This window comes from Zootermopsis nevadensis, unplaced genomic scaffold, assembly GCF_977971745.1.
Source record: "Zootermopsis nevadensis isolate Lab colony 2312 unplaced genomic scaffold, Znev_1.0 Znev_ptg000038l, whole genome shotgun sequence".
NCBI classification, from domain to species: Eukaryota; Metazoa; Arthropoda; class Insecta; order Blattodea; family Termopsidae; genus Zootermopsis; species Zootermopsis nevadensis.
Genome location: NW_028259170.1, coordinates 280,188 through 298,573, shown reverse-complemented (window position 1 = coordinate 298,573; position 18,386 = coordinate 280,188). Strand labels below are relative to the sequence as shown.

General features: G+C 41.1%; 2 protein-coding genes and 1 long non-coding RNA gene across 4 annotated transcripts in view; 2 read left to right on the top strand and 1 right to left on the bottom strand.

Moving 5' to 3' along the window:
• Window positions 1–16,546, top strand: part of LOC147871790 (furin-like protease 2) — a 32,657-nt gene extending 16,111 nt beyond the window's left edge. Inside the window, exons 7-8 of the mRNA XM_087360118.1 lie at window positions 7,792–7,930; window positions 10,069–16,546. Of these exons, the coding sequence (XP_087216244.1) occupies window positions 7,792–7,930; window positions 10,069–10,092 (163 nt within the window). The 3' untranslated portion in view covers window positions 10,093–16,546. The remainder of the gene's footprint in view (window positions 1–7,791; window positions 7,931–10,068) is intronic.
• The window catches only part of LOC110841044 (ryanodine receptor-like), a 317,152-nt gene that overhangs the window by 158,399 nt on the left and 140,367 nt on the right, over window positions 1–18,386 (top strand). The window lies entirely within an intron of this gene.
• LOC147871791 (uncharacterized) lies at window positions 2,004–3,130 on the bottom strand. Its single transcript, XR_015538294.1, has 2 exons — window positions 2,534–3,130; window positions 2,004–2,423 (listed from the first exon to the last, which is right to left on the bottom strand). It is a non-coding gene; the product is annotated as an uncharacterized LOC147871791 (long non-coding RNA).

Here is an 18,386-nt window from a genome sequence, read left to right as displayed (position 1 = left end):
AAGTATACAAAACAATAATCTTGCCTGTTGTTTTGTATGGGCGCGAAACATGGTCTCTCACTCAGAGGGAGGAACACAGATTGCAGGTGTTTGAGAATCGGGTGTTGAGGAGGATATTTGGGCCTAGGAGGGAAGACGATGGGGCGTGGAGAAAACTGCACAATGACGAGCTTAAAAATCTGTACTGCTCCCCCAGTATTGTGAGGGTGATTAAGTCGAGAAGAGTGAGATGGGCGGGACATGTAGCGCGCATGGATGGGACAAGAGGTGTGCACCGGGTATTGGTTGGGAAACCTGAAGGGAAGAGACCGCTGGGGAGACCTAGACGTAGATGGGAGGATAATGTCAGGCGGGATCTATGGGAGATAGGAGTTGGAGGAGACTGGATTTTGTTGGCCCAGGACAGGGTCCGGTGGAGTGCTTTGGTTAATTCGGTGATGAACCTTCGGGTTCGGTAAGCCATCTGGTTGGTTAGTTATAAACCTCTACTAACCTTTGTTGGAAAGGAAGGCATCTCATGTTCTTTTCTTTTTCAATCCAAGGTCTAGACAGCTGACCCAATATTTTCCTCAGTAGCCCCATGTCTCGTCTCTCACATATTTCGTAGTTCAAGCCTTGCTCAGAAATCCGAAATTTAAACAAGCTCTCCCCATTTTATTATCCGCACTTATTTTGCCCCTTATTCAGTAAAAATGTCTGATTATGTTTTCATACATAAGTGTCTTAACCGATCTGTTGCACTACAAACTTTTAAAGGTCTCCGAGATATAATCTCTGCTGCTTGCATCCGTTTTCTGGTGTTTCGTTTTAGCTGTCAGTGACTCTTTATTTAGTTCAGTGATTAACTGTTAGTTATTTGTAACCATGTTAATAAGCCACGTAGTTAGGTACATTTTTAGTTACTTCGTCATACAGCCATTCGATTTGTTAGCTTGTAATTTAGAAACAAATTATTAACCACCAATTTATGTACCTACTTATCTAACGAGATGGCTATTTTTTGGATGTTTTGTTGCAGTTGACTATTTATTTATTTATTTAAATTGTCAGATAAATTGCTAGCTGTTTAGTCAGATGTTTTGGAAGAACATTTTTATTCCTGAAGATGGAAGTCGTATTTCCCTCCGAAAGGTTGGTATATACCTGCAAGTCTATGTGTGTGTATATGTAAGCTTATACATACGCATAAAACAGGTATTGTTTCAAATCCTTTAACAGGATTAAAATTAAAACGGTTATATCAACAAACAGTCATAAATATTACCTAGAAAGGCTCAGAGTCCCTTCGATACAAAATGATTACCAAAAAACGTAACATTTGTTTATAATAAATTTAGATGTGTTACGTCATTTCCTTTTATAAGTTGCCCTGATATTTTTCCTTCTACTTTTACAAATTAGGTATCTGGCCTATTCTAACTCAGAATTAAGTCTCGAAATTAGGAATTATGCATTTCGTTAAAAATCCTCTAACAAGAGAATGACTCCTCATGAGGGCTCTAATTTTCACACGGCAGAACAAACATACGAAGACAAACTTCCATGCCTCGAGTAGGACTCGAACGCACAGTCTCAGTGTTTTGAGTGCACTTCTTGACTACGTTGCCGTTATATATAGCTCACTGTATGTGTATGAGTAAAGTAAATTCGGTGCTGGAATATCTTAGCAGTGTTTCAGGCAGTGAACCTTGTGTTAGAATCATCATATTACGTATCAGCACATCATTTGAAAAACAAAAGCAGACTTTTTTTTTTTTGTATTTCAAGATTAAAGATCGCAGAAATTTACAAAGCAAAATTCATTATTACAAAAGAGGGATTTAAAATATATGGAATTACATTTTCATTATAAAAAGGATGTAACAATTTAACGGCTTCCATGATAATAAGTACAACACAAATATTATTCAGCTGTGAAATTTACGGTAATATTATAAATGAAACATTTACATGCCTCCTTAACTTTATTGCCTCTTACAAAACTAAAATAAAAACAATTGTAGTATTGTTTCATGTTACTGTTTTATTATGTTCAAGTATAAATGTTTTTATTTCGAATTTTTAAAGCTTATATACCTTTATAGTTTAGAGTTTATAGTTTAGATGCGTCATGTTTGTGTTTTCAATTGATACATATATTTATTCTTCAAGTCTATAAACAAACCATTTTATGTTGATGTTTAAAATTAAAATTGATATAAATAATTCGCGCTACTCATCGTTTTCTCGATGTTACAATTTGCGCTATATATTACAACATGTTTCGATATCTCAGCATCATCTTCAGGTTTATTTTTTAAAACTATTCAATATTTTCTAATGCACGCTTTTCGGTAATTGTAGGTTGTAGTTGTGGATGTTCCTTTTATCTTCTGATTCTTTGCATATTATGTGGCGTGTTTATATTATTTTGTTCATTATTTCTGTAAAATTATCAACAATATAATTGACATTATTAATATTATTTATATGTAAATGAGTTTGGATATCGTTATAAAAATTCATTAAGCAATATAGAAACACAATAACATACCAGGAGTTGGATGTGTCGTGTCCTCGGCTGGACAGGTCTGATCAGGTGAATGTCAGTGCACAGACTAGTTTCGTGTACTGAATGGGTCGTATATATAGGTATTATATTCCTATTGTGGCAGCCAGGATAGAAGACCATCTACCATCTATTGTTCTCATCCGTAAGGCATTATGGGCGTAGTTACCAGTAACATTGTAATGAAACCCACGGACTCGAAGACAAAGCCAGAGAAATCACTGGTGAATTGTCAGTGCAGATGTCATATTGAAGAAATGATTCCCCTGTTCTAGAAATTATTATAGCAGGATATCATAAATTGTTACAGAATGCAACATATTATAATGCGGAAATAAAATAAACCAAAACGCTTTAAGATGGCTGCTGTCTTCTGGGATGCTGTGCCATCTAGTCTGGTAGAAGTTTACAGACGTTTCAGAGGTGGTTTCTGCCTCCATCATCAGGGCGATGATGGAAGTAGCAATAACATCGATAACATTATTTTCTTTTATCTAAAATCTGAATTAAAACTGAACTTACCGTATCTTTTTGGCAATTGGTTCAGGTCCTTTTTTTGCGAATTTCCCCCCCCCCCAGTTTAATATTACATAAAAAGTGGTCCATAAAAGAAAACACTTGAATTGAAGTTATAATTACCTCTCGCTCAATACTTCATTTGCTACAAGTTTGTATCTCCGTAACCTTGTTTCTCTCACACGGCTTAGATATTTATCCTTAATACGTGTATGAACAGGAGAATGAAATTTTAAAGTAGTCTTCTACGAGTCTGATCCACTTTGACCTTTCTTTAGGGTGTAGCAAATTGTAGTGGAATGTTAACATATCCCTTGGGGAACGTGCTGCTAGTGTTATAATTCAGTGTTTCTGGGTAGAACTAGCAGAAGGCTGTACCCTCCTTATACAACCTTGGCACGAAGGAATCCATGGGTGGGAAATACCCCTGACTGTTGGGGGGGGGGGGTTAGTCTGTATCAAAAGAGGGGCAGTTTGTGTTTCCTTGAGCTCACAGAGAAAATATTTACATGGGCATGGACCTTGTCGAAGATTTTAAAATTACGTACAGAGTATTTTTTTTCGGATTCAAAAATGTGTTTTCAGAATCAATTTCTAATGGTGTGAGAAGGCATGAAGGATGAAAAGTGTTGAGAAGATATATGTGGATAAGATAGGAAAGAAACAGTAGAGAAGATAAAGGAACGAAACGAATAGCGGAACAGAAGAAAATTCAGGCGTATATAAAATGAAAACACAAATTTTTATTGAATTTCGACATGTTTTTATGCAGTAGTGTGACTATAAATTTAAACGCGAGTTTTAAGATTTAATGTTATGTATATGTGGTTAAAATCTCGACGTTTCGGAGGAGCATACCCTAAACGTAGCCGCTATCAGATTTCTCTTTTTTACGGCAGTCCACATTCTATGTCGCTTTCCAGACATAGCACCTTTTATAAATTGTGCAGATTGCTTCATGGTTATTGTGCCCCAAAGAAAATGGCATCTTCAGCAGCAAATCCAAAAATCAGGGTGAAATCTATTCTAATTTGGCAGTGAGACGTGCCAGTGATGATTAAATTAATACAATGATATGAACACGTGATGACGTATGTTATCACAAATAGACAGAGAGTAGATTATGGTGTTAGTTGTTGTGGTTACGGCAGGATAAAATTTGCAGTTAGAAAAACGCGGACCCAGGAAGACCCCCCCCCATTTGACAAATGATCACACCGCGTGGAATGACAAATTGTTCTAGTGTCTTCACGGTTGGTGATTAAAAAGATTAGCCGTGAAATTTAAGACAGAATCGAAATCTGCAGATTGATTTTTATGCAGTTTTTTAAAACTTCTATCTTGAAGCTTCTTTTTCAAAAATTTTCTGACCCCACAGTGATAAGCAGTTCATGAGAAACTAATAGTCACTTGTGAGATTTCAGGTTCTCAAGGCTGCGACTGTGAATATGACTGTCTTGAGGGATTTTGCGCCGTGTAGTCTGGTAGAAATTTACCGACGTGTCAGAGGTGCTCACCGCCTCCATCATCAGGGCGATCTTTCTGATGATGGAGACAGTAAGAATGTCTGAAACGGTGGTTACTTTTACGACACAGTGTTGAAAACATCTTAAAGCTTACGGCAATGCGGAAAAAAAATAGAATCCCAGTAGAATCTGTTCAACTCGCGGACCACTGAGGAACAAGTTACCAAGCCCCGGTTGAGAAACACTAAATTCTTCCTTTATGCAGCTTTTATGATACTCTTTTCCCATTAGTAACGTACTTCATGTGTCTTACATCAAAATTGCTGGAGTAGCAGCGAGCAATTCACTAGACCTAATCATTCATAATGTATACAAAGCAAAGGCATTGTTCGTAAATATCGTCTGATGAAGGACCCAGCATTACGGATTGTGTGACAAGCTTCCACGCCAACGCAAGTCCAGTACAGCAAAACGCTAGCTCTATTGTTGGGAAATTGTTATATTCGCGATGTGAAACATATATTTCGCTTAATTTCAATGTCTGGCTGAACGCCGAGGCTCGCAGATAAAAGGAAATTATTTGAAACTGTTTCTGAATCCATTTCCCTATCTGTTCGTAAGATAAACTCAACACAGAGGAGCGATGTTTGGTTTCATTGTACTTCGCCTACGGTATGATGGCAGCACCACCGAACATATTGAGAATGAATTAATGAATGAATAATGAAGAGCAAGAGAAGTGGCTGATATGACCGCCATAATTAAATTATCCCTTGCATCGGCGCCTCGGTAAGCCCCTTTCTCGTGAATCGAACGTTCGTACCACACACGAACGTGAGGCGCAGCGTAAATCGCAGGAAAACCCAGGCCAAAATGTTATTCCACGACGCTATATCAACCTACGTTTCAAAGCTTCGACCAGTTATAAATGTTGCGTTTTCAGATCAACTGAAATTTGTCGGGGTTAAGACGGCTGCGGGTGAAGTGGATTACTTACATTCACCTATGATTAGTGTCAAGGATAAGAATTCTTGGGTGTTTAACTCCTTTTCCTCTCGCCTATGCATCTGTACAATGCCATCGAAGTTTACATTTTTCCTGCCTTCAGTTAGACCTAGCAGGTATCCTGTTAGCACAGCTGTCTGGGTTAACATCGCCCCGAAGAGACCAGTCCTGGATATGGCAAAGGGAGGTTAATATATCGATTATCGACACGTGAAGTGAGTCAGGTCACTGTCGAATGGTCGGTGGATGCTGTCACGAACTCCGTAATTGCAGACAGACGGACAGTCACGTGTTTGAGTGGTTTGTAATCTGTAGCACGCGGCCCGCTGACTAGGGGACGCAGGTCCAGTCTTCGCTCGAGTCATAGATTTTTGTCGTACGGAGCAGTTCCCCTCTCCCAAAGACCTTTTCCGCCTGTTTGAGTAAGCCGCGGCCGTGCAAAAAATAACTTAGGTAGGACCGCAGGGTGCCAGAACTCAAATCGGGGCGAAGCGCCCTCAGACCTTCCGACTTGACCCCGGTTTCTCAATGGCTGTGACGTGCGACGCTCAAGGACGCACCTTCGGGCTAATTGCTTCTGGTGTTGAGGATGTTATAACCCGGTTAACAGGAGAACGTTCATCAGAACCTGATAGTCGCTTAGCCAGTCAAAGTCCTTCCCGCCTTTTATGGAATATATACAAGTTTATCACCGTGTTCAGAAGAGCCACCACTGTCCTCTATCCTGATCCAAATTAATTCAGTATACTCTCTAGCCCTGTTCTTTTAAAATCTCTATTAATGTTATCCTTTCATATATGCCTAGGTATTCCGAGAGATCTCTCTCTCTCCCGCTTCAGGTTTTCCGAAGACAGCTTGGCATGGCTTCTAAACTCTGTCGTGCGTGCTACATGCTCATCGTTATCGATTTCACCATTCAAAGACAGTGACATTTGTTAACATTACGAAATGTGAAGCTTTTCAGCTCACAATTTTCTCTGCCCTCCCTCCTGGTTCCAGGTATCCCTGTTCATTCCCCGGAGTGATATACGAATTTTCAACTCGTGCACGGAAATACAAAAAAAAAATTATAAGAGTTCTGTTTTTTAGCAGCACTGGAGTCGGGGAACACAACAGATTCTGAACAAAATGGGTCTTCTGGGCGATCACCCTGATGATGGAGGCAGCAAGTACGTCTGAAACGTCCTTGATCTTATATCACACTACAAGTTGCTCCAACTCCAAAGACAACAATATTTATGCAGGTCGCCGCGAGATTCCTGCTTAAGTGCGGTCCCGCCGCGGCTCACATGAAATAGGTTCCCATTTGCGTTGGCCTGTGCAGTACGGGGCCGTATCTCCGTGTTTCCTACGTGACGCCAGATCTCACTTCCGATTCGCCATTGACACGGCTCCTTCGTCCTCAAAGCCTCTTGTATCCGCGGAGTATTCTGTGACAGTCTTCTGGTTTCCTGTGTCTGCCTTTATTCGTCATTCTAGCGGAAACCAATTCAACGTTTTATGTATTACTGATATTGTCCCAGGCTTTTGTCGAAGAGGTTCGTATCATATTCATGTTTTTTCGTGCGTAATTTGTACAAAATACACGGATTGGGCGCCTACAATAAGGACGTCGCGTCTACCTGTCAGAAGCCTGAATGTTTCAGCCCCGAAAACTCATGCGAGCGCATTCAGATAGATTTTATATTATTGGTTTACACTGAAAGCTGTTGGGTGAACTGAGTCTTAATTGGCACGTGTTTTACAATTTACATTAGGCCCTAAGTGTTCCTCACAGACAGCCTAGTGTGCCAGATGTTGACACGGGCATAAAAAATGGACGAGATTCAGACGTCGGCCTGCAGATGTACACGAAGCTGCTGTCGTCGTGGTTGCCGGTGTACAACCAACGACTGGGTTTTGCCATGTGCGGGGACGATTTACGGCATGGAAGTCTCTTCCTGTCGTACCACGCATTCTGTCTGGTAGCGTGGGCGAACTTTCACGTATCGCACGCTGTGTCCCGTCCCGTCCACAGACTGGCTGAAGTTCTCGTGATATTCCTCATTTCTTCCTGAATAACAGTTTCACGTTATTGCGACGTGATACTTTCATATCTCCAATCCACGATTATACATGCTGTATCTTACCTTGCGTTATGTAACGTAAGAAATGTCGTAAAGCAGCATAATAAGGTACCAGTTATAGAGGAATCCGTATTTATGCAGAGGCGATGTGTGGTGGTTCCAAGTATAAGTTGAGGTTCTCTGTTTCCAGCATCGCCCTGATGATGGATATAGCAACGACGTCTCAAACGCTGCAAGCCTTCCCTTTCTCCCGCCCAACGTGGAACTCGAATGCAACTCCTTTAGGGATTTCCTCTTTGACCACCCCTGCATTTTTGTTCTCAAGAAAGGTAAGTAAGTCACTTTCTGTCTTAAGCATTTTATTTCTGGTTTGTGTGTCCAGCATGTTGCCAAGAAAAATGGCTACATAAATCCATTTTTCGTAACTTAGTACGTAATCACTTCCACTGAATTAACGGTTGTTATTTCAGTTCTTAGACATCTTACTTTTGCAAGAGTGACCTTTGAGACTCAGATAAATGACTTGCAATTTAACATTTTTTTGCATCGATGTTTCTCGGCCGAAACTACTTGTCAAAGCAGTTGGTAAATTTTATTCTCATGTAATAACTACTTCTGACAGATTCTGTGATTCCAGGGGTCATATCATTTGTAAATCTTTCTTTGTAATATTCTTTTGGAGCAGGCTTTGAATCCTTTTAAGATGCTTAGAGTTCAGAGAACAATGAAAAACTACTACGTGTTAAATCGGCTGTAGCAGTGGGCAAGGCATGCTCTTACACAGAGAATGGACGTAAAGAGAGAGAGAGAGAGCGAGCATAGCTGAGGCCGTCTTTAGTCCCACGCTGCGATAAAATCATTACATTTAGGCCCAGTGGACATCAGCCTTTATCGCAGATTACTCATTTTACGCTGACGATGTAACGAAGTGCCTCGAAATGTCGGCCATCAAAATATTTTTTAGAACGGCCGAGAATTTCACAACCTTGTTTATTTTTTGAGATTCATAGTTTTCGTTGACTGTCTGTGTAAAGTTTTCCCCACAAAACTGAGAAAGCACGTGTTCCTACTTTACGGCTAAATTCCAAAAATGGTGCCTTGTGTATGTTAAGGTGGAGGTAATAATAATAATAATAATATTAATTATTTCACACAACGTTTCCCGTTCGGTCCCAATTCCACAATCCCAAACTTTTACATAATCATCGCCAAATTTCGAGGAGGTTCGAAACAGAAGGAGCGACGTTAGAGAATTTTCGTCAGGGTTCATTTCCTTCCTCGTGCCTCAAAATACTTTTCCTGAGCACACTTTATATTTCAGAGGAAGCTAAAAAATTTAGGGTATAAAAATACATTTCGCCTAACGCTTTAAGCCGTTCTGTAGATTACACTGAGAGGTAAGAGAATCTTGCATGCTCTTTCAAGATTAAGAACGTACGAGCGACCGTACAAATGGAAAATGTAGGAAAACTGTACCTGCCTTCGCTTAGCCTGAACAACCGCTACGGTGGGCCCCTAAATAGTAGCTCTGCCTGCCATCTTGAACTTCACAGAGCTTTGAGATGGCTTCACGTTTACATATAATTATATGTAACAGTCATTCATTGCAGATAAAATTATACGGTTAATATAACAAGTAGTTAACTTGTTATTACATTGCATAACCTTACCTTGTATTTCGTAAGTATCTACTGCATCTTAGGAGGGTTCACTTTGTATTTCAGAGACGCGGCCTATACGCCTCAGCCTTGTAGTGTCTTGAAAATCTAATATAGGCTCAACTAGTCAAGATATTCCCCGATGTCACGCTAATCTGATGTGCATTGGCGTTTCCCCCAAAATACAGCCACAGAACTTAATGTGCGCCAGTTTAATCTATTCTAGACTTTCACACAGTTGGAAGTATTTTATTTCGAGATACTTGGAAGCTTACGTTATTTTCTACAGTGAAGTTTGTGATTTTTACTCATTCATCATAAGCAAGGTATGAGAACCTTTAAGAACATGCCCTTTGAAGAAGGTCTTTGATCTGTATAACTTCAACTTTCTTCGCGACATGTCTGGTCACGTTTGTTCCTTCCGATCTTAAATACGTGAACGTAATTTAAAACAAATATTTCATTGCTTCCGGTTACAGGAATGACGTCAGGGATATAACCTTCCGGCAACTTAAATTTCCGAAATTATACGAAACATAATCAAAAGGAACCAAGAAGAACTGACGACGAACTAACTTGGTGAAAACGTGTTTCGACGGAAATGATCGCCCTGCGCCCCTCTGTGAGATCGCGTCGACTCACATCGTAATTTTTTGCGATGCAGAAATTCGTGATCTTATGTAAAGAAATTTCTCGTCTGCTTGTTATTTCATACGTGGTTTTTAATACATTTTGCATCCTTAAAATTTCAACAGTCATAACTAACATGTCTTCTTCTTCTTCTTCTTCCCTGTCACCGTGGGAAACAGCGTACAAAACATCGGACCCATTGAAAGTGCTCGGCGGGAGTTCGCATCGATAATTAATAACTTCCAAACAGTGGGACGGCACCCAGAATGACGAAATTGTTTCATCGCTAACCGCAATACGCGCCACGGCGACCTGGAGTGGGGTTCCACGTGGTTTATGTACTCACCAGTGTTGTTTCCATACTTCAAAGTCCTCATACTTTTGTTATGAATTGTGGTTAAAGAGGGAGATGTTAATTACTGTTAGTTCTGGTTAACTGAAGTCTCTGTTTCAGTAAAAATACGTAAGGTTTTTAGCTGGCTAGTACCTGGGTAGTTACGTAAGTAATTTACGTAATAGGTGCCTTCACGACGGGCGAGTAGGCACGTAGGCGGATAGCTCTGAAGATGGATTCCTTCTTTACACCGACATTTTCATTTCGCACTTAAAATACATGTACACCTTAGAACTACTTATTATCCTTCTCGTCACATATCAGAAATCATCATAAGCACAGACTTCATGCATTACTGGTTTCTATTAAAAATCAGGTTTTGCGTTTGGATATCAGCCATTCCCAAGGATGTGTTGAGCCGTACAGTCTACGTTGAACACGCATCGCCCTGATAATGGAGGCAGCAGGGACCTCCGAAACGCTGGTGGAAATTTACCAGACTACACGAAGCTACAACTCAGAAGACAGGAATCTTTAGACTTACCGCCGTGAAAACCTCAAATCCTGCTTCCTAATGCTTCTTCGAGTAGCCACTAATTATGAAATTTTTCCATGGAAATCTATGACAAACATTTAGGCCCTTGCAATTCGAGGATCATAGACAAACGCACAAGGACGGTCGGATATCTGGATTCGGCGCGGACACATTATATATATATAAAGTATTGGATAGAAGCGTCGGTCAGTCGGTGGATAAGCGGATGATAAGTCACTGATTTGAATTACTTTACAGTGAAATGCGTTGTTGGTCTCAAAATCGGGGCTCCTTTTATTGGTGGGTTTAACAACGAGAGGAGACGTCACTTTTATTCTTTTACATTTCAGAATTTCTTGAAGGCTTCTTCATCAATGTTCAGGGTGTTCGCTATCATCGAGGTCTTCCACCGTCCCCCGATCTCAGCAAATATAAAATAATGTTTTTCAGTTTACTCTAAATAATGAAAATACCAGTCACGGAAGTTTATCAGATCCAAGCAATTAGACGTTACGCGTAAATGTCATCGGATTCTGTTGGCCCTGTCTTTACATTTATTTTATTAGAGTGTAGAGGAATTAAGTGGGAGATAACAAAATACTTGTAAAATTTAAAATGGAAGTCTTCGAGGTAACAGGTCACTTCGGACGCAAAGATTGTGGGTCAATCTCACTATGTCCGTATCTCACAGCATTTAATTCGCTGGGTCACGGTTCAGTGTACAGCCCCTGTGAATGTTGCAATGGACGAGAAAAGTTGGTTATTTATTGACCGGCTCAACGTTTCGAGTTTGCTTAGTAATTTGTTACGTTTCCGTTCGGATGTTTGTCAGTATTTGTACTGCCCTGGAACGCAGTTTTAATTAGAGAAAGTCGTCAGTAAATAAGGAATAAACACGTGTGCATTTCACACACGTGCTCGCATGCGTGGCGTCTCATTGCGATACACGTCAGTCGATAGCATTGTGTTGCTGTGTGCCTAGATGCCAGGCGTCCGAAACAGAATTCCAAACTTCGACAGGTGGACAGACGGTTCAGCGAACTTGGGTGGAAGCCTCGCCCGCTTAATGACCTTGTCACTGGTTTCGCATTCCGACCGCACTCCGAGATTACACATCCTGCATTATCCATGATGCCTCAACACCCATGCCCGACCAATGGGGCAAGCCGTTTATAGTTCACCCCGCGTATAAAGCGAAGGCAGGAAGGAGACACTGCTTGAATTCAGGACTTAAGCGTGCGTCAGATAACAGAGTCCACTTTATTTACGTATCTTGGTGGGGTAACAGACGACGAGTGGTTTAATCAGAATGAACAATGCGGTTGACATTTCTCTGCCGTTCTGGTAGGTTGCAAGTGCGCGGAAGAGTGGCTTTCGGTATGCCAGGATTACGTGCATTTTGGTTGTTCTCCGAGTAATGCCAATTTAGGCAAGTTTTCGTTCCAATATGCAGTAGTGGGTGAGAGTAATTATTGAGATCTTCGCAGAGATCTTTTCAGAATAACGAATCAGAACTGCTAAAACGCTGTGTTCCTCCTTTAAATGTCTTGATTTTTGTTTAGGCCACAAATCCTAAGTGTGTTACATAATTCGATTGCATGGTTTGAGAGTTGGTGCTAGACTGCTCGACGTGTTGTGGCGTAGTGGGTGGATGGAGGACTCATTGTAGACAACCAGCCGGCATGCGTTCAAACAGCGGGCGATTGGTGGATAGGTCATGCACTCTTGCGAGAATATCGAACGGGTAACAAACCCATGGGGGACTGGGAGACCACTGTCGACGGCTTGTGGACTGGTAGGCGCTTGGTTAACGAGTTAATACAGAATTGTGGTGGATACGAGACGGTGTGGAGGCCGATGACAACTGAAGGTGAGCAGTGGTCGGATGAAGGCCTGCTACGAATGCCTGGAAAATTCCGAGGGATTCTATGAAGGAGGCCAAGTCTGTCCACAATGTCAAACACGGGCAAGACGTAAATTACCTAACCGCCAGCCATCATGGAAACGTTCACACAAGGAGATCAACCGAATCAAGAACGTGGTCTACCGGATGCAGAAACATCCGACGGCGAAGAAGATGATGATGATGATGTCAACCTGAAGAGACGGGCACCACATCTAGGCGCTACTCGTGGCGACAAGTCTTAAGGACGCTCTTCGCCTTAATGTTACCTCATCTCTTTTACCCAGTTCGAAGCACCCGGCGGGCAGTGCGAGCACACACACACAGCAGCGACATCAGTCGTTGCGATTTACAGAAAGGCCTCGATGTCTTCAGCTCCGCTGTGCTTGCCTCGAAGGTAGGAACCAGGGCTTCGGAGACGTGTCGCTCTCTTGCGTGTAAGGCTGGCCCGGTAAAATGGGTTACCATTCTTTGTACTAATGCAGTGACAAAGTGTTTGGAGGTCCAGAGAGAGACTTCGCCGCGGCAAGCTAAATGTGAAGACGTGCGGGCAGCTCCTGATGGGGGTTTTTGCGCTGTTACGTGTTGTGACGTGCAGAAGAGAACATTTGTCTGCCAGTAGCGGTGACCGAGGTCTTAAAAAAAGACAGAGCTGCCATCAAGAAACTCTTTTATTTTCGTAATATGTGAAATAGAACCATGTTTTAATTTAAAGGACTCACAACAGTGTAACAATTGATAATCCTTCACATTATTTGTCTTGTACCTTCAGATGTGTTTACCAGAAGAACTTAATGGCAATGTTGGATATTTGATGCGAGTAAGTAGATTATTACGCGAAGTCACATGTGTCTTGGGGACAAGACTTGCTGAAACTCCGTCGGCTTCATCACATCTGAACTAATTCCAGGTGTCACGGAGCCGCGTAGACAGAGACTTCGGAGAATAATAGCAGATATCGGAACTTTCGGCTAGACGTGACGTTGAAATCGTCAAAGGCAGACTGGGGTTCGATCCCACGAGGGCACTGGCAATTTCTTCTCTGGATCTCCCGTTCAGGAACACGCCAGACGCACTGAAAGATGACGTAGAAGCGTTTACGTATTGTACTTCTTATTAGATAACGCAGATTCGATGCTCGTGTCTGTGTAAGACGTAAGTAAAATTATTTAATTCTTGTAATTGCGTTTTCAATTTTGGCGTCAATAGCAATAGTAGTAGGCCTCCTATGAAGGACTTGTCAAAGTTCGCAGTGAAACATGTTTTAACATTAGCATCGCTCTGCAGTTGACAGTAAACACAAACAGAATCAGTTTGAATTGTTAGTTTTGTAGTAACCCTTGCATCAAATGGATGGACCAATTTAAGGTAGGCACGAGGATAAATAAGGTCGAAGTTTCCCATTCTTGGTACTGTCTTTCCGAGATATTGCCAGCTGGCATAGAATAACCGCGGAACAACTGTCAGCTCTTCGTCATCGCTTTGATGATGGAAGCAGCAAGGACCTCTGAAAGATCGGTAATCCTTTAGAGACTACACGGCGAAACAAACCAGACGACCGCCATCTTCACAGGTTTCTAACTCCGATTTTCAGGATGAAACGCGCCTGCGTTTTGAATCTTTGTTCCTGGGTTTCTTCCGACGTTTACAGGCATCTGTTACGCTAAACGTAACCATCAATGCGCAATTTGGTTCAGAATTTCAAAGCTGAGAAACCAGGACCGTGTACTTAAACTAGAGAGCATCTGCTTCAGGTACTACGCTGTTGTTGTGCCATAACCCCACAGCTCATCGCGTGGGAACGCCGTCACTTGTCCGACACTCCACTCTCTTTGGTCCCAGACTGATTCTCCTTTGTTTCCCTTCCTAAATGGCGCTGTAGCTGAATACACAGTCTTCCTCCGCGCGGTCAGATCCACGGTGTTCCTTCCCAGTTACATTCTCCAGGCTACGACTTCCAGTTGTGGTACAGGCTTGGCAGTCTACCATTTTTTAAAAGTTTATTCGTGTCTTACTCAGTATTCTGTGACCAACTTAAAGTAAAATTCACGATTACGAAAAATATCAGCGCTCAGCATAGCAATAATTATAAAAGGCGGGAAGCTTACTACCAGCTTATCGAACACGACTCAGCTGTATTGAGTCAGTTAGTAGAGGGATTAAATCTGCCCAATTTTGCATCTCAGTTGTGAGTATGTGTTGGCAGAAATTCCTCTGTGAAGCTGCAGTTCGTGTTATTAGTTAATTATATATTTATAGTTTCGTAAATATGTTTCAGCCGTTCGCACGGCAATTAAACATCATTGGTCAGGCCAGACGCTGCATTGCCAGAACCCAACATGCGCATGTAAGCGATTTGTGACGTCATGGAACGAGATTGTTTGCTTGCCTTGCTATAATGGGGTTAATTGTATCGAAAGGTTTTGGTGCCTCAGCAGATCCAAACATTTGAATACGACATATGGCATGATTTGCAAAGCAAAGCAGAAGCATATTCAAATATTTGTACACAGATAATTCGATGCCTTTGTTACATTTCATTTTGAAGCTGGAACAGATTGCATTTCATTCGTCTGTTTACCAGAATATTTCCCTTTACTGGCCCAGAAACCAAGCGACGTCACATAGAAGTTACAGTTCTTGGAATTATGTGTGACGAATTCTTTGCCAAGAGCTTATGTCGCTTGAAATGTAGTGAAATTTACAAATGACAGTCAAGGCGGTGGTGTCGATTATTATAATACGTTCCAGAATAATACCGTTGAAATCTCGTCAATACATGGACTAAGAGGTATTATTCACCAATTGTTAGTTTATATTGAAGTTCGTCCCATATAGGCATCGTCATTGTGAGTTTCCAAAGCTTATGAATTTGGTTTAACAATATACTACATTGAAGTTCCAAAAAATTTTGAGGACAGTAAAAACATTTTTCCTCGCGTGGTACCAATAGAATTTGAATTTAACGTGCGTCCGTTACTTCAACTCCACTTAAATTTACGGCATTAAAAAAAAAGATAAATGCTGAAGTTGATAAATTAACTTGAATAGACGAAGAACATTCTGAAAATGAGGAGTGGTCGTTTACAGCTGCTCTGGTGGTCTTACTAACGTCCTTTGGTGTTTCACTGTTCGAACGCACTGCGAGAAAAATGTCATCATTGCTCATTGCGGGTTCGTTTCTACTTTGCGCCGGGACGTTGCAGGTTTAAATCATTTAAAACAGCTGCCACTGGCTGAATTTGTTTCAGACGTAACTCTAGTCCTTTAAAATAAACAGCATTAAGAGAATCACATTACCTCTATCGAAAAACGTTAATTACAGGCCGCGCACAAAGGGCTACACCCCTCACAAAAGAAACTGCATCTTGAAGTTGGAATCGATTAGAAATTCAAGACCCAGGACATTAACAGCGCATCGACAGTCTTTGGGGACGGAATTCCGAGGAGAAAATTTCGATTCCCAGCCAAGATGTTACAGGACTCCGGTTAAAATCTCATAGCCGTGAATTTGTAATTGTAATGTTGGTAGGTTGACAATATGAACAGATGAAGGAGTAGAATTTGCGAGACATGCAGCACGCATGGGAGAAGTGAGAAATGAGGACCTGTTTAGAATTTGTAATAACGAAATGTCAATTTTTGTAGTTTATAGTTGAAATGTACATGTTTCGAATTTCTACTGGAATAAAAATTGTACTTTTTTTTGAGGAAGAAATTCGCGTCAAAATAATCGTTGTAAAAAATTGACCCCTTTGCACAAAACAAATCGATGTTAAATATCATAAATGTTAATTTGCCTAAGTTTACTTATGTTATGTAAACTTAACTGTTGGCAGAATGTCACACAGGAACCGAATAAAAGTATTTTTCTTGAAGCTGTAATTTCGGCTTTACGGAAAGCAGAGGTGGTTTGTTTCTTGGCTATTTGTATATTGCAAATTGCGTGGATAGCGCTGTCTGGTAGGGCACAGACAGACTCGTACATTTTCACTTCAGGCATATACACATTATGTGTGTATTTTCTAGATACACACAAACTCATCGCAGGTAATTATTTATCCATTGCCGGCCCTTTCTCTCACACACAGTACGATTAAAGAGGATTCTAACTGGTGCCGTCTGCTGTTGATTTTATCACCTTAATAATATTTGGTGAAAATTACAGATGATTGAGCTCCTCATTACAAGATAATTATTTTGTGTTCGAAATTTCATTCTGTTGGTGTGCGCATTCCAAATAAGAAACCTGAAGTCACTTCTACTTTTATGGTACGACGTCAAAGTTACTTTTCTCTGCCAGATACGTTTCTGCTAATTGCTTTATTTGCAAGGACGTTGACATTTGAACAAAAATAATTTTTAGCTTCATGGCATTCTGTAACCTTTTGCGTCTTATTTGTTCATATCCGCTAGGATTTATTTTTTCACTTAAACTCTTCGATTTTATCTCATCATTAGGTCTTCTTGCGCTGCTGTGTTATCTGTCTTTAATAAGACATTGTTTTGTTGTTTTGCTGTTGTTTCTGTTGCTTGGCTGTAAGAATATTAACAAATTAAAATGTTTTAATGAATTAATTAAACTGAATTACCGATATCTTTATGATTCAAAAAGCAAAGTGTAGTACATTTTCGAACAGAAAACTAATTTGGAAACGCCTTAAGATTCAGATGTATGGCAAGGAATGTATTCGTAAATACCCTTTGCGTATTAAACACCCCATATCTCTCGAATTACACGCCGTATGAAAAAATAAGTCTCGTGCCCAGATGATTTGTCGTTCTGCTTGGTATTTATGTAACAAGAGATGCCTTGTATAATACTGTAGATTCCAGTTTCATTTGACTGCTTGTCTGTCACTAACCATTTTGTATTTATGTGCTTAACGCAGTAAGATTCTTCGATGCTACGTGTTTTCCAATTGTGTCCACCCAGAGGAAGCGTCATTACGTATGCAAAGATGGACAAATACGCAGAGAGTGGTAGGAGCTTGCGTATTGTCAAGCACAAGTTCATAAGAACCTCACAGCATATGAATGTATTATCAAGGAGCAAGCGCACAGTGGTAACGCTACCCTAAACTATGATACTATTTAAATATTTAAAAACTGAAACAACTCACTTGTCCATTTGTCCCTACTCCTACGGCTAGATGGTACGAGGCTGGTCTACAAAGTAAGTTTCCCTGGGGCCGTTTACAGAAACAAAACACAATTTCATGGAAATATTTATTGCAACAGATACAGCAAGTGTCCAGCTATTTTTCAACATATTCGCCACCGGAATTGAGACATTGGTCATACCGTGGGACCAACTTTTGAATACCTGTGTCGTAGAAGTCTGCCGCCTGGGATTGGAACCACTGTGTGACAACCATCTCCGCCTCTCTGTCATTCTCAAAACGCTGACGCTGACCGGACAGGAATTTCTTGAGGTGTAGGAAAAGATGGAAATCACTGGGAGCGAGGTCCGGGCTGTAGGGTGAATGATTGAACATCTCCCAGCCGAACTCCTGCAGGAGACTTGCTGTCCGTCGAGCCGTGTGCGGCCTAGCGTTATCACTGACCGCACTTCACAGTCGGCGGGAGCTGGAATAAGAACCTCCATCTTCAACAGCTGCAACGATGCTACTGTGAGAACGCGGGAAGTGCCGTTAGTGCATGCGCCATGCTACGTCATTGCTCTATCACGTACGCACAGTCGCTTCGCGCAATATAAGGTTTG